At 52.0% G+C, this 19,975-nt stretch overlaps 2 protein-coding genes and 1 long non-coding RNA gene across 7 annotated transcripts in view; 1 reads left to right on the forward strand and 2 right to left on the reverse strand.

Moving 5' to 3' along the window:
* Positions 1-9,204, forward strand: part of LOC107151229 (polynucleotide kinase 3'-phosphatase) — a 10,804-nt gene extending 1,600 nt beyond the window's left edge. Inside the window, exons 3-16 of one of the 4 annotated variants that reach the window (XM_015496510.2) lie at positions 69-378; positions 964-1,043; positions 1,130-1,187; positions 1,260-1,367; positions 1,603-1,674; positions 2,767-2,815; positions 2,900-2,970; positions 3,060-3,152; positions 3,228-3,324; positions 3,412-3,473; positions 3,668-3,777; positions 3,851-3,938; positions 4,024-4,085; positions 4,154-4,328. In XM_015496510.2, the coding sequence (XP_015351996.1) occupies positions 69-378; positions 964-1,043; positions 1,130-1,187; positions 1,260-1,367; positions 1,603-1,674; positions 2,767-2,815; positions 2,900-2,970; positions 3,060-3,152; positions 3,228-3,324; positions 3,412-3,473; positions 3,668-3,777; positions 3,851-3,938; positions 4,024-4,085; positions 4,154-4,271 (1,378 nt within the window). In that variant the 3' untranslated portion in view covers positions 4,272-4,328. Of the gene's footprint in view, positions 1-68; positions 379-963; positions 1,044-1,129; positions 1,188-1,259; positions 1,368-1,602; positions 1,675-2,766; positions 2,816-2,899; positions 2,971-3,059; positions 3,153-3,227; positions 3,325-3,411; positions 3,474-3,667; positions 3,778-3,850; positions 3,939-4,023; positions 4,086-4,153; positions 4,329-4,885; positions 5,055-5,682 lie in introns of those variants that run through there. The other 3 variants (XM_048790511.1, XR_007342985.1, XM_048790510.1) reach the window with 3 other exon arrangements.
* On the reverse strand, positions 5,357-12,065 carry Ptov1 (PTOV1 extended AT-hook containing adaptor protein). Of its 2 annotated transcripts, none has more exons than XM_015496512.2 (12): positions 11,927-12,065; positions 11,714-11,796; positions 11,585-11,642; positions 11,390-11,497; positions 9,076-9,231; positions 8,370-8,459; positions 8,179-8,252; positions 8,048-8,105; positions 7,510-7,614; positions 5,908-6,105; positions 5,763-5,832; positions 5,357-5,484 (listed from the first exon to the last, which is right to left on the reverse strand). In XM_015496512.2, the coding sequence occupies exons 3-11, from the start codon at positions 11,609-11,611 to the stop codon at positions 5,821-5,823; spliced, it is 828 nt and encodes a 275-aa protein (XP_015351998.2). In that variant the 5' UTR covers positions 11,612-11,642; positions 11,714-11,796; positions 11,927-12,065; the 3' UTR covers positions 5,357-5,484; positions 5,763-5,820. The 2 variants fall into 2 exon arrangements, with proteins under 2 accessions (XP_015351998.2, XP_048646469.1); XM_048790512.1 differs by having other exon boundaries at positions 5,357-5,543; positions 11,927-12,064.
* A 2,316-nt stretch (positions 12,066-14,381) lies between these two features.
* Positions 14,382-15,459, reverse strand: LOC125612566. The gene is made up of 3 exons (XR_007342987.1): positions 15,320-15,459; positions 15,152-15,212; positions 14,382-14,673 (listed from the first exon to the last, which is right to left on the reverse strand). It is a non-coding gene; the product is annotated as an uncharacterized LOC125612566 (long non-coding RNA).
* Between the last annotated feature and the right edge of the window lie 4,516 nt (positions 15,460-19,975).

A 19,975-nucleotide genomic window follows, 5' to 3' on the forward strand; every position in this document is an offset into this window, starting at 1 on the left:
GTGCTGCCCGCTGCCCTGCCTTGCCGCCCCATCTGGAGGACAAGGAGACCAAGGCCAGGAGCAACAAGTGGACCAGAACCCACAGGCTTCTGCGGAATGACCCAGCAGTTGAAACCAGGGTTGGAGGGCTCTCTGGGGGTGGGGGACACACTATATTTGGTCAATGGCCTCCACCCACTGACCCTGCGCTGGAAAGAGACCCATACATCAGGATCCCAGCCAGATACTCCGCCTGGCACCTCTCCAGTAGCTTCAGATGAAGAGCAGGAGAAGGATGCTAAGCAGCAGAAAAAGCGCTTAAGGAAGTCATCCCCTGGCTGGGAGAGCTTGGAGAAGCTGCTAGTGTTCACAGCACCTGGGGTGAAGCCTCGGGGCAAGGTGAGGCTGCTGGAGGTTCTGCCCTAGGCTGGGCATTCAGTCTGAACTTCAAATGTGATCCTAGGCAAGGCTGTCAGCCTCTTAGCCTTGGGGGAAGTGTGGGTTGGTCCCTGCTGCCCCTTGGTAGCCACCCAGGAATCAGCAGGATGACCAGGAACAGGTCAGCAGGGGCTCTTCAGACTGCACTTAGATGTGGTCAAGGCCATGCTGAGTCTACATCTCACCTCTGAAATGATGACTTCCCAAAAAGTATGTGGCCTTGGTCCCTGACAGGCAGTGGGCACCCCAAAAAAGCTTTGCTCTGGTTTTATTTCCCCTGTAGTTATTAATCTCCAAGGTGTAAAAGCCCAGGGGAGGAGATCGGGTAAGAAACTAATCCTCATTTTAATACTAGAAATGCAGAGGTGGGGTGGACACAGGAGTGACAGGACAGTAGGATTTCAGGTGATGTGTCTGTGCCTCATCCCTGTTGGGTCATATCTACAGAAAACCATCTCCCTGCATCAAAGTGTTATTGTGACTCATCCTGTGAGTGAAGAGACGGGTGTCTCAATGCTGCCCCTCCTCTGTTCTTGGTGACACCAGGTAGCTGCCTTTGATTTGGATGGGACCCTCATCACCACCCGCTCTGGGAAGGTGTTTCCCACTGGCCCCAGTGACTGGAGGTGAGGAGGGGCAAGGGAAGGGAGTGAGTGGAGCTGGTTGACCCCTCCAGGCCCCAGGTCACTTGTCCACTTCCGACCCATTCTAGGGTCTTGTACCTAGAGATTCCACGCAAGCTGAAGGAGTTGGAAGCAGAAGGCTACAAGGTCTGTGCCTATGTGAGCAAGCGCGACAGGGTCTCTGATGAGGAGGCCCTGGTGACATTGTCTGCTCCCTAGCTGGTGATCTTCACCAACCAGATGGGCATTGGACGAGGGAAACTGCCAGCAGAGGAGTTCAAGGCCAAGGTGGAGGCTGTGGTAGAGAAGCTGGGGGTTCCCTTTCAGGTATGACTAGAATGGAGGCTAGGGCCAGGGTAGGGTAACAAAGACCCTTGGGTGGGAGACAAACCCAGAGAGAGTCCCTGGGATGTATGGGACAGAGGCCTCTGCTGGGGTTAAGCCATGAGCAGTTGTCATGAGCTGTATATCCCAGAGCATGGGCAGCTCTCTGGGGCTTGGTACCCAGCTCTTTGGGGCTTGGAAGAGCTGAGGATGGTGTGTGACCCCTGCCCCACTTCAGGTGCTGGTGGCTACACATGCAGGCCTGTATCGGAAGCCGGTGACTGGCATGTGGGACCATCTGCAGGAGCAGGTGAGCTGTACCTCCTCTTCCCCTTGCTCTAGCCCCTGTTTCTTAGGGCTTGTTCTTTCTCTCCTCCCTTAGTCCTTGTCATGTGGTTTAGCTGTCAGGTCCTAGGTGCTGGTATATGAGGTCAGTACCATTAAGCTGAAGTCAGAGGTTGCATCAGGAGCAGAGACAGGAGGGTAAGATTGAGTCAGCCTGGGCAACTTAGGGAGACCCTGTCTCAAACTATAAAATAAGCCGGGCACGGTGTCGCATGAATGAAATCCCAGCGGCTCAGGAGGCTGAGGCTGAGTTCAAAGGCAGCTGATCAAACTCACTGATCATGAGTTCAAAGCTGGCCTCAGCAAAGGTGAAGCACTAAGCAACTCAGTGAGACCCTGTCTCTAAATAAAATACAAAATAGGGCTGGGGATGTGGCTCAGCTGTAGAGCACCTGCCTAGCATGTCTGAGTCACTGGGTTCCATCCCTAGTACCACCAAAAAAAAAAAAAAAATCAGTGGTTGAGATTGTTAATTCATTCAACCAATGGTTTGTTCTGAGCTGAAAATCCTGGTAAATAATAGTGGCATGCCTGCTGTAGCAGTACTCGTAGACCGCTGATGGCAGCCAGCTATAAATGCACACATGAGTATAAAATAGGAAGTAGGCTGTGATTTTCCTACGGTAGCCAGGGGGACGTCTCTAAGAAGGTGATATTTGAGTAAAAGTCTAAGGGAGGTGAGGGAAGAAGCCACATGGATATCTGCAGAAGTGGTCCTGGCCAGAGTGACAGCTGGTGTGAAGGCCCCGAGCCTTGCGTGTTCACTAGTGCGGATGCCCACCTGGTGGACCCAGGTGAGTGAGAGGGTGGGGCCTCGCCTTGGGGCCACGGGAGCAGAGTAGGGACACGTGTGGGGTCTAAGTGGGGATGGGAGCCTGGAAGCCTATCCGCTCTGGCCTGAGTCTAGGCAGTGAAGCGTGAGAAGCGCTGCAATGGTGAGGACTTGAGAGGTTTGAGATCTGGCCTGATGCAGGGCACAGACCAAGAGGAGCTGCCCCAGGGAGCCCTTTACTGCAGAGGGACAGTTGTTAGGAGTAGGTTCTATTTGTCTCTCCAGGCCAACGAGGGCGTGCCCATCTCTATGGGGGACAGCATCTTCGTGGGAGGTAAGGGCTTGGGGCTGCTGCGGGTGGGCCAAGACCCTTCTCTCCAAACCTGCTGGCAGTGAAGGGTATCCTCGTGCGTTCCAGATGCAGCAGGCCGCCCAGCCAACTGGGCCCCTGGCCGTAAGAAGAAAGACTTTTCCTGCGCTGACCGATTGGTGAGCAGGTGACCGATTGGGGATCGGTCACCAATGGTGAGCCCCGCATCCCGCCCTCGACCTCTGCCTCACCTCTGCCTTTGCCCCAGTTTGCGCTCAACCTTGGCCTGCCCTTCGCCACCCCGGAGGAGTTCTTCCTTAAGCAGCCCACAGCAGCCTTTGTCCTCCCAGCATTTGACCCGGTGAGGCCCGAAGGGTGGAAGGCAGGGAACAAGCAGGGGAATGAGGGTCTCAACTTCTTGTTCCACCCCTCCTAGAGGACTGTCTCCTGCTCAGGGCCTCTCTGCCTCCCAGAGTCCAGCTCCCTCCTGAGCTCTGACCCAGAGGTGGTTGTCGCCGTGGGATTCCCTGGGGGTGAGATATCCTGATCCCCATCTCTGGGTGCTGTAAGTGTCCTTCTGGGTCCTGGGTATCCACTGATAGTGATTTTGTGCCTCTCAGCTGGGAAGTCCACCTTCCTCAAGAAACATCTCGTGTCAGCTGGGTACGTCCACGTGAACAGGGTAAGAGGCTGCCGCGCCCCATCCCACTGGTTCATTCCCTGGCTGCCCCAACCGGGCCTTCAGGGCTGCTGCCCAGCACCCCTGCCTCCCTCCTGCAGTTCTGATTTGTTGCCCTGCCCCCACCAGGACACCCCTTCATCTTCTATTCCCTATTGGGCAATTCCTGCTTGTGACCTGCTCTCCTCTGTCCCCAGGATACGATAGGCTCCTGGCAGCGCTGTGTGAGCACCTGTGAGGCAGCTCTGAAGCAGAGGAAACGCGTGGTGATCGACAACACAAATCCAGACATCCCGACCAGGGCCAGGTACTTGGCCCCATGGGAGGTCTCTAGTAGGGCTGGCAAGGGCCTGGTGACAGCGCTTTCCTGGCCTCAACAGGTATGTCCAGTGTGCCAGGGATGCAGGTGTTCCCTGCCGTTGTTTCCTCTTCACTGCCACATTGGAGCAGGCTCGCCACAACAACCGGGTGAGCCCCTGCCCTCCCCCTCCCTCCTGCCCTGCCCTGCCCCTCCCTCCCCCTGATGGCCTCACTCTGAACCATCCCCTAACAGTTCCGGGAGATGACTGGCTCCTCTCACACACCAGTGTCAGATGTCGTCATATTCGGCTACAGGTACCTCTAGTTAGTAGGCTGTGGGCTGGTAGGGCCTGGCCTCTCCTTACCACCTTCTCTGCCACCAGGAAACAGTTCGAAGCTCCTACGGTGGCGGAAGGCTTCTCTGCAATCCTGGAGATCCCATTCCAGCTGCAGCTAGAGCCGCAACTAGAGCGACTCTACCGGCAGTTCTCTGAGGGCTGAGTTGCCCAGCCCCATGCTCCCCTCCCTGACCTGGCAATAAATGCTATTTTTCTCCAAGCTTGGCCAGCATTTTGCTGGGAGGAAGGGTGGTCGTCTTGGAGGTGCGTCACCAGGCCTGGGCCAACCCCACGCCCCCCCCACACACACACACACACACACACACGCACGCACGCGCGCACACTTTTCTACATTTTCAGGTTAACAGAAAAGGAGGGACCTGGACTGGCTCAGGCTGGTCCTCTGCACATCTCATGTTCTACACCAAACCACTCCACCCACCTTGGGCTGTGGAAAGGTGTCACTAGGAGGTTGTCATGAGCAGGTCAAACAAGAGACTGAGATGAGACATGGGAATGTAGGACATTGAATGGGCCCCTATAAGCTAGCCAGAGCTTGGCTCAAGATGGCCCATGAGGGCACAGTGATTGCAAGCTTGCCTAATCATGTGTGAGGCCCTGCATTCAACTCCCAGTACTGCATGAGGACAAAATATCCAGGGCTCAGGTTCTATTGCATTGGACTTGAATGCAGGGGATGTGGGTCTTGGACCTGCCTATGGATCCCCCCTCCAGCTACAGGAGGCAAAAACGCCCCTGACCTATGCTTTCTTACAGGTAAGTCCAGGGGAAAGAAACCATGAGCACTACCTGCGAGGCCCTGGCACCAGGTACTGGAAACAGAGAACCAACACACGGCTTCATGCTTCTGACACAAAGGCCCCATGAGGTGAAGCCACCAAACACCCTTACCCACTTATTACAGCTGGGGAAGATCCCATGTCAGGTAACTTGGGGGCTCCACACTTAGCCCCACTTTCCTTCCCACACTGGGTGACGAGGATCTCAAAGAGCAACTCCTGATCAGTAGACACAGCTTTTCCCTTGTAACCTGCTAAGTACACATACTCCCTAGCGAACACCATCAACAGCTCAAATGCTGAGCCAGCCCTGGGGACATAAAAACACTCAGGTGAGGACTGCTGCTAGGACAGGGGTCAGTCTCCTGCCTTGTTGTCTGACCCTGCCACGGCATCACACGGAGCAGGAGAGCTGCCCAGCACTCGGGCAGTGAGCTGAGCTGACAAGTAGATTCTTAAAAGACTTTATTAGGGAAATGCAAAGGGATGGGGACTGTCCTTTGAGACCTCAGGACGCTGTCCTCCGTGTTGCTGGGCAGTTGTAGTCCCAGGGGCCCCAGCACAGAAGCATCTGACCTGGGGGGCAGGGGATATAGTGGAAAGAGCTGGACACAGCACCTCAGCAGCCCCAGGAACTGTGGGAAGTGCAATCACCATGCCTAGGCCTTGAAGCTGCTGCCCCAGACTCAATTTCCTGCTAGTGGGGCTAGTATTCCCAGGTGGCCACAGAACACTGGGGACCACAATGTTTTTTTTCTCTCTGGTCTTCCCCAGGCCAGGGACACCCTGCTTCTTCCTAACACCCCAGGCAAGTCTGAGGAGATCCATCTGCACTGAATAGGATCAGCACTCACCAGTCTCCGCAGGGGCCTCATCTGTGACTCCTGGAGGGCCCGGTCTTGTTGAGGGGCACTACCCCCCCATCTGCAGAGGAAGTCAGGGGGAGAGTCAGCAGTAGGGAGGGTGGGGGTGGAAGGCAGGTATTGGGGATGGCCTCACCCCTCGCTGCTGCTGCTCCTGCTCCAGATTCCGCTGAAGGACCTGCTGCTGGTTGGCTATGACACGCCGGATACCATTGACGAAGTTGCTCTGGTCGTGGGGGATGAGGCCAATGAAGATCTTCTTCTCCGAGGAGTACAGGAGCATGAGCACGCGGATCTCACATGAGGCTTTATAGGAAAAGTGCACGCAGCCAGCCTGGCAGGGTAGGGGACGTGTCAGAGGTGGTTGTTCCTCACACTCTTCCCGCATACTACCCTTAGCCCCAAGGTGGTGCCACTGAGTACACTGCCAGCCCAGTGCTGCCCGCTGCCCTGCCTTGCCGCCCCATCTGGAGGACAAGGAGACCAAGGCCAGGAGCAACAAGTGGACCAGAACCCACAGGCTTCTGCGGAATGACCCAGCAGTTTGTGCAAAACAAGTGCTGCTGAAGCCCAAGAGGTTGCCGCACAGGAGGCCTCCAAAGAGCCCATCAGGACAGACAAGTGGCACTAAGCACAGTGCCTCCACCTCATGCGAACCCCACCTCCTGCTGGGGGACATGAAGCAAAGCTGCCGCAGATGGCGCCAAAGCCCCCACCGTGATCAGGCGTCCAGGACCACCTGTCTCAGGCAGGCCTAGGACACTGATATGGCTGTCCCTGATGGAGCTCATTGGGTACTACCTAGGAAGTCACCCCTCCCACCTTATAGAAATAAAACCAAGGTGGGGGTGGGGACTCATTTAAGTTCCACCAAAACCAGAAAGAACTGAGCAGCCTCAGGCCTGGGCACTGCCTCAGGGGACTGTGGTGTAAGGGTCCCAGAGGAAATTGTGCCTGTGCCCACCAGAGCCATTGGAGGGGAGGGGCCTAGGAGAAAATGGGGCCTTAACAGATTTCCCAGATTTCAGGGCTATCCTTCATTACAGACTAATGGAGAGGTAAATAACAATGGTTCTTATAGACTGATGTCATCCAGGCACAGCAAGTACCCAGAAGGAGACATCCTTGGTTAAGAGTTCAGAAGCACAGAAGGCTACCTTTCCTCACCTCTGATGGGGAAATTGGTCCAGAGAAAGGAAAAGACTCGGCTAAAACCACAGACAAGACAATCCCAAGTGTATAGGACCTGGGCTGGAAGCAGACCGACCTCCTGTCTGGGAGGCACCCTCCAGCAAGGGACATAAGCTCAGAGCTCCAGTTTTCCCATTGGAAAACCCTGCAGAGGGGAAGGGTGAGGAAGACCACAGGTGGGACCTAGGATACTGACTAGGTGCTTTAGTGATGCGCAGTGACACCAGGTCCTGAGACAAAGTAAACTAGGACGTGGCATTAGAGGGGTAGGTCTGGAACCCATACCAGCTGCCTGTCTGTGCAGCAGAATCAGAAGAGCTGAGAGAATGAGGATATCTGTCTGGAGCAGCACAGGTGCCTGTGCAGGACACATTCCCACTCTCGGGCACAGCCATTCTGGCTGGCTCTGTGGAAAGTTACACTGATCCACTCTTGTCTCCAAACCCAAGAGTAGCCGCCGCCACCACTTCCTACCCCAGCTGGACTCCCCCTGAGGCTCCAAGCAACATGTTGCTCGGTGGCCTCTGCCTGTGCAAGCCCCACTCACAAAGCCGTTGTCCATGATCCGGCACAGGCTCTTCAGCGTCTCCATGTCCTTGGTGAAGTGAAACTGCACCAGGCGGGAGTTCCGAAACAGTGGCACCAAAGTGGTCTGTGGGGAAACCAAGGGACTGACTCCATGGTCCCCTCCCTCGGGTCACCCACTTCCCACACCAGTCAATGGCAATCTGTTAATGCTGTACCAACCTGCCCTTCAGCTCAGAAAAATGTCACCTCTGCAAATGCTGGGAACCTGAAAGTCCTGCCCTCCTCCTACTCCTTACTCACCTCTGCCCTGCCTCTCATGGCAGCCTGCACCAAGTCTGGACCTCACTCAACTAAAGCCACAGCAGTCCACATCAACCCTGTCTCCACGCCCCTCCTCCACCTGCTGGACAGGTTGCACAGCCCAAGGCCTCTGCCACTGCTTCCTTCCATCTTTAGCCGGTCTCACTGCTCCAGCTGACAACTTCAGAGCCACCTCCTCAGGGAAGCCCCCCACAGCCCTGAAGTCACATACGCACACAACTTGCCATCCAACTCACCAGCAGCTGCTGTGGGATGAGCTGCATGTACAGCTTCCTCGGCCACTGCTCAGTTCTCCTGTGGGCACAAGGATGGGGTCAGGAATACGTCTTGCTAGAAAGTAGCCTCTGCTCCCAAATCTAACACTCACAAGATCTCTCCTTGGTTCACGTAGACATGGGATGGCAACCACCTCTTGGACCGACTGTTGGGCTCAGGCCTAGGCTTTGGGGACAGAGGAAGAGAGGAGCCTCAGGGGTGGGACACTAGATGCCAGCAGCCGCTGAAGCCTAGAGACAGTGAGATACATTGGGTCCAGGTCCCCAGCCTGCCAGGACTCACCTCCTGCCACTCCATAACACCACTCCATGCCAGGAATTTGTTGTTGACAATTTGGACAGGGCCTGAGTGGACTCCACCAGGTCCCACCACCTGTGGGGGAAAAAGGCAGGGTGGGCCATGCACCAGGAGAGGCTCTGCTATAGAGGAGGCTCCCTGGACCACTGTCCTAGGGCTCCTGAGCCTTCTTCCTGCCCTGTCTATCCTCCCACCTCCGTCTCTGCCTTGATCACAGCCCCAGGGAAACCTCAGGTGGCTTTGCCCCTTGACTGCTGAATACCTCCTTATGACTCCCAAGGGTCCAGAGAGGAGTCTCATCCCCTCACCTGGTGTATGAAGCCCACAGAACCTATAATTTGTTGTAAAACCTGGTACACTTCTCAGAAATGGTAGCACTATCAGTAATTGACAGGCATGAACCAGGACACATGTCACCCTCCAGAGCCTTTTAGCCTCACACCACCTTCCCTGAGATAAGTATGCCAGACCTAATGTTGCCTCCCTGTTCCCGAGGCTCTTCTGCCAGCACCCACCATCCATTGTCCCTCCAACCCAAGCCTGACAAGCCATTTGTCCCATTGAACCTCGATGGAAATCAGCCACTGACTCCTTGGAGCTCCCCCTAACGCTCCTTGCTCCAGCTATCATACCATGCTCTGCCCATGTCCACCAGCTAGGGGCCAGGCTGCACTGGACTGGCACACCTGACCTGTTTGCGAGTAGTGATGACCTGCCGTATGGCATTGACGAAGCCGCTCTGGTCATAGGGGATGAGGCCCATGAAGATCTTCTTCTTGGACGAGTACAGGAGCATGAGCACGCGCACCTCGCAGGGGGAGATGTGGGGAAAAAGCATGCAGCCCGCCTGGGGAGAGGCCAGCAGGTCAGGAACCCCGGACACTGCTGAGAAGCCACTCGCCCTCCACACTACCCAGAGACCGAGAGGAGCACAAGTCGTCAGAGTCCAGGCCGTGGTCTTCCTGCAGGGCTTGCAGTTACAGTGTGCCTTTCTTTCTAAGAACATGTGCTGTGTCTCAGCATCTCCCCTACCCTGCAGTGACTCAGGCTGGGGTGGCATCTTGGACCCACACTGTGGTGTGAAGATCCTGAGAGGCTCCATCTCTGCAGAAACTAGATTTGCTGCCTAAACCTGAATGGCTTCCAGGAAGGGCTTGAGCCCACCTGATGACAGCAACTGGCCTGTGGTTAAGAACACACACATCAGGCCAGGCTGCGGGTGCAAACCCAGACATGCTACCTCCTTGCTGTGTGCTAAGGCAAGCCACCTCTTGTTTTGCAACCTCAGTTTCCCCATTGTAACACAGTTAATGACAGTGCAGTACACACTCTAAGTACTACATGAATGCTCATTATGTGAGCTTCTAGTGCCTTGTCGATGGCAATTAGGAGGACAAGGCTACCTGCGCAACTACTTCTATTTTGGGGGAGGTGGGGGCTTAGGGGCTTCCACCCAGGGCTTTGCACATGCTAAGTAAACACTACTTTTTTATTTGGGGATAGAGTCTCACTAAGTCACTGAGGCTGGCCTCACTTGCAACCTCCCTATCTCACTGGGGTTAAGGTTTGCCCCACCACAACCAGCAACCTAACCTCCTGATCCTGGGCTCAGTGAGTGACCACCTGCTAAGGGACCATCCCAGGTCACACTACAGGTTATACACTTCATTTCCCTGAAGACTGGGTCTTGGGGACCAACACATCCTCCCTCAGCAAGAACTAAGTGAAGGGGACCTGCTGGCTAGGAGACCTCACACCAGTCACAAGTCCTGATGTGTCTAGGTCCTGAGGGAAAGGGGAACAACCTAGACATAGGGGTCTTGCCACACATGGCATTTCTGGAGATGGTGGTACAGAATAGGAGGGAGCCAACTATTAAAAGGGGAACAGGGACTGGGGGATGAGCCCAGAACCAATCCTCTGGGTATCATGAATAGATGATGCTCACCTGCCCCCAGAGCCCACCTTCCACAGCTAGACAACTTGCAAGGGGCCAGAAGCCATTGCCAAAACCAAGACCAAAGAGGGGACATTCTGGCCCACAACTCCAATGGGCTTACTTCGTGACCTGCCTTATGTCCAAACCGCAAGTCCTTTGGCAGTATCACCAGCTCACATTTACTGAGCACTCAAGTCACTGTACACAAACATTCTATCCTCCCAGAGACCCCATGAAATAAGGGCTCCTGGTAGTAGTTACCTCGCACACTTTTTTTTTTTTTTTTTTGGCAGTGCTAAGGATTGCACTCAGGGCCTTGTGCATGCTAGGCAAGCATTATACCACTGAGCCACATCCCCAGCCCTGGTAGCCCCATTTTAGAGGAGACTAAGCCCCACACACACTGTGCTAGTTTGCTCCTTTTCCCCAAACACACCCATTTACCAGCATCTTCTGGGTCCCAACATGGCTAGCCTAGGTCCCTCCACTCACTCCCACCCCAATGCAAGCTCTCAGGGCCTGAGACAGACTCAAGTGGGGGAGTTACTGTTCTCTTGGTCCTACTAAGAATTCCTCAAGAGACTGAAAACAGCAGCCAGACAGGAAGGCACATGCCTGTACTCTCATCAACTCAGGAGGCTGAGGCAGGAGGATCCCAAGTGCAAGACCAGCCTCAGCAACTTAGTGAGACCCTTAGCAATTTAGTGAGAGCCTGTGTCAAAACTGGGGATGCATGGAGCCAGGGTTTTGGCTCAGTGGTAGAGAGCTTGCCTACCATGCATGAGGTACTAGGTTCAATCATGGCACCACACAAAAATAAAAACAAATAATATAAAGGTACTGTCTCCATCTGCAAGTAAAAAAAACATTAAAAAAAAAAAAAAGACTGGGGATGTACCTCAGTGGTAAAGCACTCCAGGATTCAATCCCCAATACCACAAAAAAAGAGAGACCAACACACATGCAAGGGAACAACTACCCCAGGCCCCTCCCTGCTTTGGGCTATGGGTAGAGATCTGCCCGACTCACCACATGCCACATCTGCCCACCCTGCTGCCCGACTCACAAAGCCGTTGCCCATGATGCGGCAAAGCCCCTTGAGGGAGTCGCAGTCTCTGTTGGTGAAGTGGAACTGTGCCAGCTGGGAGTTGCGAAACAGGGGGCCCAATGTGGTCTGGAGGCAACGAGGGTACAACTGGGTCACCACGAGGATATGGAATATGGGGGTGGGGTAGACTGGGTGGGCTGGGGGGAGTCTCACCAGCAGCTGCTGCGGGATCAGCTGCATGATCAACTTCTGTGGCCACTGGTCAGTCTCCCTGCAGGAAGGAGCAGGTCAGGGAGCGCCTTCTGGCCATGAGCCCACCCAGTCCCCTGTCCAGGCACTCACAGGTTCTCGCCCTGGTTCACGTAGGCCTGGCAGGGCAGGGCCCGTTTCAACTTTGCAGTAGAGTCAGAGTAGGGTCTGCGTTTCTGTGGGAGCAAGGAGAATGGGGGTCATAGGACACAGCCTAGAAGCCCAGGCTGGCCCCCACCCATGGGGACTGGTGGAAGCCTAGCCAGTCCACAAAAACTCCAGTGAACCTGACAAAGACTTGCTCACCTCCTGCCATTCCAGGACGCCGCTCCAGGCCAGCAGCTTATTGCTGAGACGGTGTTCACTTACAGCCAGACCCCCAAGGGAGAGGCCAGGTGAGGAAGGCCCGATGGGACCCAGAGCCCCGAAGACCCGAGCACCTTCCTGTAGCAGAGAGGGGTGAAGAAACTCAGACCAGGAGACCTTTAAGGACAGGCTGTGTACACACACTCCAGAAATGACATCCCAATGTTCAAATTCCATGCTAGACACTCCCAGGGCCCTATCCAAGCCCCTTGCCCTAGTAGTCAACACCCCTCAAGGTTACCCCATGTCCTCCCCGCCCCCACAGCCCACTGGTCACATGACACTGGTCTGAATAGGTCTTGTTCCCCCTTCAGTCTCTGCTCCAGCTGTGTGCTTAGTCTGGAATGTCATCCCGTCCCTTTAGGGGATATGCCACCACTCATCCTCTGCAGCCTGAACAATTTGTCAGACCTAACTCAAAAGCCAGCTGTCTGGAGGATTCCTATACCCAGCAGGGCCTGCTGGCAGGCCCCACATATATAACCAGCCCTGTCCTGTACAGTGGCTGGTCTTGTCCCTCCAATACTCAGAATACTTCTAGGACTACCCATCATCCTAAAATCCTAAAGAGAAAATCCAAACTCCCTTGCCAGCTTGTGCCAACCTTTCCAGGCACAGGGTGGCCTTTCTTGCTGACCCCAGGGAGGCAGTACCAAGAAATAAACGGAGGAACAGGCTATTCATGAAAAAGGGGAAGGCATTAAGAAGAGGGTATGACAAATCCTGGAGGAGTCACACCAGAATGCTTGCAAAACACCAGAAAGCACCATACTACCAAACCAAAGCACAAGTTCTTCTGACAGGGCCCTCTCTAACCTGTCTTTTTAAAATCAAACACATCAAAGCAAACAAGAGAAAGCTTTAGAAAGAGGTTGGAAGCAGGAAATGTGTGAAAATCTCAGTAGTAGGTACAAGCAAAATTATAAGAGTTGTTGCCTTTCTTCTTACCTAGTCACTAATGGATATTTTCCACATTCCTTATAAAGCATATAGAGATCTTTTTATCCCAGAATAATGACAAGCAGGAAAATACTTATTTTATACAGGTCTTAAGATGAATAAAAACATGAGCAAGCATACAGTCTACCTGGACAGGTGAGTCGGGGATTTGAGCAAACATACAAGATCAAGAAGAAAACCAGAGAGGGCCAGGGATATACATTGTGGGCTGGGGGGGGGGGAGGAAGAAAACTAGATAGAGAACGTTCCAGTGTAAGAAAGCGTTGATGTGTTCAAGGCCGGAGTGTGTCCGGGACAGAGAAGAGGTGATGAAAGCCCATGTTTACAGGTACCCACCTGGGAGGCTCAACACCTGAGCAAAGGTAGGAAAAACACAGTTGCAGGAGTCCTGGGAGATGGGGGTGTATTTATGATACATAAGACCCAGGAATTATGGAGTGCTTACCTGGGATACCTGAACTAGCCCAATGTATGATCCAAACAGTTAAGGTCTGCTTGTCTAGAAGAGAAGACTGAGCACTTAGAATCTGTTATGTTTGGATCTGGAGTCACACACAGTGGGTAAACACCAGGATGTTTGCTGAACCCTACCTACACCTGCAACTTCAGGATGAGCATATGGAAGCAGAAGGACACAGTTAGGGTCTAGACTGAAAGCAACCCCAAAGGAAATCTCATACCCAGGCAAGTGTGTGCAAAATTGTGCTGATTTGCTGTTTACTGCACAGGGTAGCTCTGTGGGGATTTGGAGGGAAGTTTAAAGTCTTCCAATGCATGTTTGAGGATTTAGGAAGCATATTTGAACAACTAGATGGGAATGCTTCAGGCAGTAGGAAGGCAGTGGAGTATGTTTCAGACCCGCAGGAGAGTGTTTGAGGCTTGAGTAAAGCTGCTTCAGCTCTGGGCAACCTCTGGGCAGAGTGTTTCTAAGAGAGCCTGAGTACAAGTGTAGAAGCCTCACATCTGGGCAAGTGTGTGCATGGTTTGCGTGTGAAACGCCGTGATGTGCACTTTTACGGCCCCTAAGCAAACATTTTTAAGGTTTTTGAAAAGTCTGTGCATGTTTGGGGTCTGATGAAGCATGTGCACCCTAACATACCTCCAAAGTTGAATGTTTACCTTTAAGTCCTGAATTCATTGCAATCCATAAAGGCATCCCATATCTGGGCGTGGGTGCAGATTCTAGGTGCGCATGCCACAGGCATCATTCCGGCACAGGGGAGAATGCCCCCGACTGCAACATCTGGGTGCGCGTGTGCAAAACGCTACCCCCACCCCTACTGACCGCCATCGCCCAGCCCCCTCACGCATTTTCAGATTTCCTGCCCGAAGAGGGACCAACTTTCCAATAGGAAAAACAACCGCGGGCGGCATCCGCCCGCCCCCCACCCCGCGTTTAAATTGGGCCGCGGAGTCAGCAGTAATTTGAGCCCGCCCCGCCCCCGTACCCCACCCCCACCGCAGCAGAAACGCGTAACAAAGGAGAGAGCCCGGCGTGTACCACAGGGGGTTCCACGGGGGCCACTGCCCCAGGCGGGACCACCCTTCGGGCCACTGGGGAGAGCCCAAAGAGGAGGAAACCTCGGACAAAGGCGTGATCTCGGGGGAGGGGNCTACCAGAGGGGTCGCCGCGGCCAAACCACTGCGGCAAGCGGGGGAGCTCGGCGCGTACCAACGGCGTCCGCGAGGGGGCGTGGTCGGGCCGTACCAAGAAGGGCTGGGGGAACCTTTGGAAGAGAAGGTGTGTGAGAAGAATGGCAATGGGAAGATACTTTGGGCCGCTCCAGCACGGGGGAGGAGCTCCGAGGTACGAGAAACAACTGGGGGCGCGTGGCGGAGCCAAAGACCGTACCAAAGTGTGTGGGGGGGGGGGCTGAATGACACTAGGTGATACCAAGTCGGCTCCCTATTGGGAGTCGGGGAACCTCACCTACAGCCCCGGGGCCGCTACCAAGAGGCCCGAGGGCGCGGGTAGCACCACGCATGAGGGGAGGACTTAAAGCTTGGAGGGGTGACGTGGCTAGGTGGGTAGGGGACCACAACTCCCAGCGAGCCCCTTGGGGACTTGGGAGGGGCCATCGGCCCCTGGAAACCCCTCCAGTCACAGCTACGCGCCCAGGCTCCACCCTCTGCATCGCCTTCAAGCTTCTGTCTCTCCGCTATTCGTTGATTCACTCAACTAAAATTAAGTGCGTAGTCACTTACTAGTCATTGTGTACGATTTCTTCCTTCAGTCTTTTTTCCTCTAGTGTGATAATATTCCAACCTTAGAGTGGTTATGAGAATCAAGTGAATTTAATAAAGTGTCAGGATCAGTGCTTGGCACAGTAACTCTAGTTACCTTTTAAGAAGGAAAAATCCTATTATTAATACCTTGGCTGGTTCTGTGCTGGGCGGTGAGTATACTGCGATGATCAGATCACACCAGGTCCCTCAATGAGCCTGTGATCCATTGGGGAAAACAAATATTACAAGTTGCAATGCTTGCTGACTAGAGCAAATGCACAGCTCAATGGGCTGGGGACCAGGGGGACAATTTTATAAACAAATCATTCGTAAAATGCACATAATCACACTATAAGACTACAGAAGCTGGGTGCAGTGGCATGCACCTTTAATCCCAGCAGATTGGGAGGCTGAGTTAGGAATATCACAAATTCAAAGCCAGCTTCAGCAACAACTTAACAAGGCCTTAAGTAATTCAGGGAGGCCCTGACTCTAAATAAAACATTAGAAAAAGAGCTGGGGATGTGACTCAGTGGTTAAGCAACCCCTGGGTTCAATTCTGGATAAAAAAAACAGACTACAGAAACAGCATGCTTCCACAGTTAGCTCTAAAGAGAGAAGACAGATGGTAGGGGAAATAAAGTGGCCTACACGGCTGAAATGCAGATTCTGTTTATTCTTCTCTTAGCAAGTGTTATCTACTGAAGAATTACTTTTGGAAGGTTTAACTTTTAATATTTTTTTAAAGGATCCCTCTGGCTGTTGTTTTGAAAATAACAGTGAAAACAGAAGAACTGAGAGGCTGTAGCAATAATCTGGGCAAGAGGCATGGACAGGATGCATCAAGGGCAAGATGGCTGCAGTGGGGGTGGTCAGTTTCAAAATTGATTTTCAAGCTGGAGCCCAAAGGATTTGTGCATTGAGAGAAGGTTGAGAACAAGGTTTTGGGTTGCACAGGAGTGCCACTAATTGAAGTGAAGAAGGGAATTAGTGCCACTAATTGAAGCTGAGGAGGGAAATGTCACTTTTGTTTGAGATGTTGACTAAACAGTGTAGACAGGAGGGGTCTGGACCAATGGTCCTCAGTGTTTGAATGGATGAGGAACAAGTGTGTTGTATATGGATTGAGACTGGTCACTCCAACCCTGGAGCCTTGGAGCAAATAACAAAGGAGATAGGAGTGGCTGGTGAATGGGGAGAACCCCTGGGCCAGGTCAGTTCTCTGCCCCACTAAGTGTCCTGCCTAAGGGCTTCACAGGAATGGCTTGAATCCAGAATATGAACTGGATTGTGGCAAAAGGTGAGTCAGTGCTCCTTGACAGCAAGTTAGATATGAACAGATAACTCCATAGCAAGGAGGAGAGAAAATAGACAAGAGCTTCTAAATCTTCACTTCTCCCCATTCTCATTGGTCCAAGCCATTAGGATCTCTTACCTGGATGACACCTCCTAACTTTTGTCACTTTAACACTCACACCTCTCACCAAAACCTTCAGTGGCTTCCCAGTGTCTTTAGAATTAACTAACCCAAACTCCTAGCCATGTCCCCTGCTGCCCTCTAGATCATCTCTGGATCTCTTCTTCATCCTTCCTCTTCTCTAATTAACACTTCCTTTTCCTTCAGACCTCTTCAGGACACATGTGGGGATGAATGCCCAGGACTATACACACATAGAGAGAGCTATACCAGGATATGCTCCAGGGTGACCAAACTGGAAACTCATGTCAAAAGGTGAAATGAAAATGTAGGCTGAATTCTATTAGTAATACTGCAGTAAAGCTCTCTGAAATCATGTCACCTACCCAGTCCGCCAATCTGAAATAAACTCTCGATTTCACCTGTAAAACCTGGGCACAGACTGTTGGGCCACTATTGTGACTAAACAGTTCTGCTTCCATCTGCTGGATTACCTACTTCCTGTGAGGTAGTTGTTCCCAAACCTGTTTATCCAATTGTTCTTAAGTTAATAATTTAATCCACTATCAAATGTTAATGTGGGGCTGGAGTTGTGGCTCAATGGTAGAGCGATTGCCTAGCATGTGTGAGGCACTGGGTTCAATTATCAGCACCACATATAAAATAAATAACAGTTCATCAATGTTTAAAAAAATTTTTAAAAATTAATGTAAGAGTTCTCTGTATGCAAACAAGGTTACATTGGAAAGAATGAAGATGAGTTGTTAGAAAGAAAAAATGCTGCCAAATTAAGTGCAAGCAAAGCAACTGTAAGTGATTTAATGGATAAGCTCATAAAAACCTAGCAAGAATCCACTCTTAGTTTGCTTCATAAATGTGTTCAGGCTCTCAAGTCACTTAAAGACTTAATTAAAAGTGAGATCACTCATTGTGGTTTGTAAGCATAGTAAAATACAAGAATATGATGCTGTATGCTAACTGGGAGACCAATACTGAAAGAAAAGGTCTTTGTTCTAAATGGAGCTGAATGTCTGTTCAAATGGTCTTGATTAAAATAAAACATGTAAAGTGTTAAGATGGTAATTAGTGCTACTTGCCATGTATTTCTAGTACTCTACTTGCCCAGAAATTGAACCTCCGTGGTTGAGCAGGATAATATATGAGCAGAAATGACATATGTACACCTCAGGGCTACCTGAGAGGCAGGAAGGTAGCAAATTCAAGGTCAGCCTGGGAAATTTATCGAGACCCTGTCTCAAAAGAAAAATTTTAGAAAGGGCTGAAGATGCAACTCAGCAGTAGAGCACTTGCCTAGCCTGCATGAGGCCCTAGTTCCATCCCCAGCTGGGTAAACAAACATCAAAACAAAAACAACCAAAAATCCCATCTTGATTCACGTGAACTCAGCCTGGCACCAAGCTGACACTTAGCGCAGCGTGAGAGAAAATCCACTCTTGCCATTTCCAGCCACTGCAGCTAGAAGGCGTTACTGCACAACACCAGGCCTGACCCGACAAAGGCACGTCTTTACAAATGGTCCTGTTTTACCCAGCATGAGTTTAAAGTCAGCTGCCCGTCTGAGTTTCCTAAAAGGATGAACTGGGAGTACATAGAGGAAGAATGTTAATTATGACAGACAAAAGACATGAAGACACACGGACAAATAAATAATACATTTTTATACTGAGAAATGACAGTTGGAGGATCTCTGTCTTGGGTTATTTTTTCATTTTCATTTGCAATTACAAATGATGTATGATTAAAAAAAAAGTCTGGCTGATATATGCTCCACAAGCTCTGTATATTCTACCTTTAATGTTCTCCTCAGAATTTGTAATTAGATGGGGAACAAGCCGAAACTAAAAAACTACCTGCTGGGTGGATGGTGACATAGCCCCCAGTCACAGAGCGCCCAAGGAAATCTCTGTGACCTCTAGGCCTCCCTAAATATATACCAGACTTAGAACACCTCCTCCACAGGGCTGGGCTGGTAGCTCGGTGGTCAGGTCCTTGCCTACCTTGTGGAGGCCAAGTTCAACCTCCATGACCACCAAAACCAAAATAACACCCCCCAGCCAGTGTACCCTTTGCCACCCAGCTTCTCATCCTGGTCATAAGGAACCCACCTGCCCCAGCTCCCCTAGAGTTTATTCAGGAATGACCTGAACAGACCTCACAGTGGGAGCATGATGTCACTGGCATCATTTCGGGTCCCAAGCAGTTAAGGGCAGGGTGCACTCCCCAGGATCTTGCTCTATTGCTCTTGTTCCCAGTGTCCCTTGGAGTAGAGGGATGACTGGTTACTGGGTGAAGGCCTGGAGGGAGGAGCCTGACCAGCTCAGTCAGGGGCATGGGAGGGGGAGAACTCTAATGCCATCGCTACCCACCCGGTGCCCTGCCTCCAGGCCTTTGCCTATACAGTCCTCTCACTCAGGCTGCCCTTCCCTCCAACTGTACCTCTCAAAGAATGACCCATAATGGTGGACAGTTACAGTAAGTAACCAGGAAACTGAGTTCTCATTCAGTTTTCAAAAGGGTCCCTCAAGTTCACCTCAACAGACACAGTCAGATCTTCACCTTACAGTTCAGATGAATGAACTGCAAATCTGTGACCTCTCTCCCTTCTTTCCCCCCCCCCAATACAGTCTCACTAAGCTGCTAAGGCTGGCTTTGAACCTGCAATCCTCCTGCCTCAGCTTCCAGAGCCACGGGGATTACAGGTGTGAGCCACAGTGCCAGGTTTACCTGCTGTTCTCTAGATGCGTTCAGCCCCTTTGCTGTGCAGCAGTAAATATGTGTTATGATGAAATAGTGCTCTGCCTGCAACACCTCATTTTTTAAAAAGATTCTTGGAAAATCAAACAGTTAATGATTCGTTTTTCTTTTTCTTTTCTTTTTTGGTTTTGGTTTGGTTTTCAGTATGATAGATGGCACCCAGAGACTCGCACATGCCAGGCAAGCTGCAACCTCAACTCTGAGCTACATCCACAGCCCTTTTTTATACTGAGACAGGGTCTTACTAAGTTGCCGAGGTTGGCCTTTTAATTTATACTCCTCCTGCCTCAGCCTCTGAATACTACCCTCATTTGAATGGGGAAAACAAAGCTCAGGAGGCAAAAGGCTAAGCTCACAGACTGAGATGGGGATGGAGGGAGTGGGGCCAGGTGTTACCTGAACATCAGCAGAAGCTGCTGGTACTCACTTGGTGGGAAAAATATGGGGCACGAGCAGTGAACACCCTCACCTTTCATTCTGACCCACCTGTGACTGTCAACACAGGGCTGGGACATCCCCACTTCTCACTGCAGCCTTTCACAGCTGCTGCTCAGCCACCCCAGCATACACCACTCCAGATGCTCCTGGGCTATAAGACCCAAACCCAAGGC

This window comes from Marmota marmota, unplaced genomic scaffold (genome assembly GCF_001458135.2).
Source record: "Marmota marmota marmota unplaced genomic scaffold, marMar, whole genome shotgun sequence".
Lineage (NCBI taxonomy): Eukaryota > Metazoa > Chordata > Mammalia > Rodentia > Sciuridae > Marmota > Marmota marmota.

Bases quoted from the DNA above. Each gene is read 5' to 3' on its own strand.
- Ptov1 (XM_015496512.2), bottom strand. From the start codon at position 11,611: ATGCAGCTGATCCCGCAGCAGCTGCTG. The intron at 8,253-8,369 runs GTGAGTCCTGGC...CTGTCCCCAAAG, and splicing joins GTGTTATGGAGTGGCAGGAG to CCTAGGCCTGAGCCCAACAG. The intron at 8,106-8,178 runs GTGAGTGTTAGA...TTGTGCCCACAG, and splicing joins GTGAACCAAGGAGAGATCTT to GAGAACTGAGCAGTGGCCGA.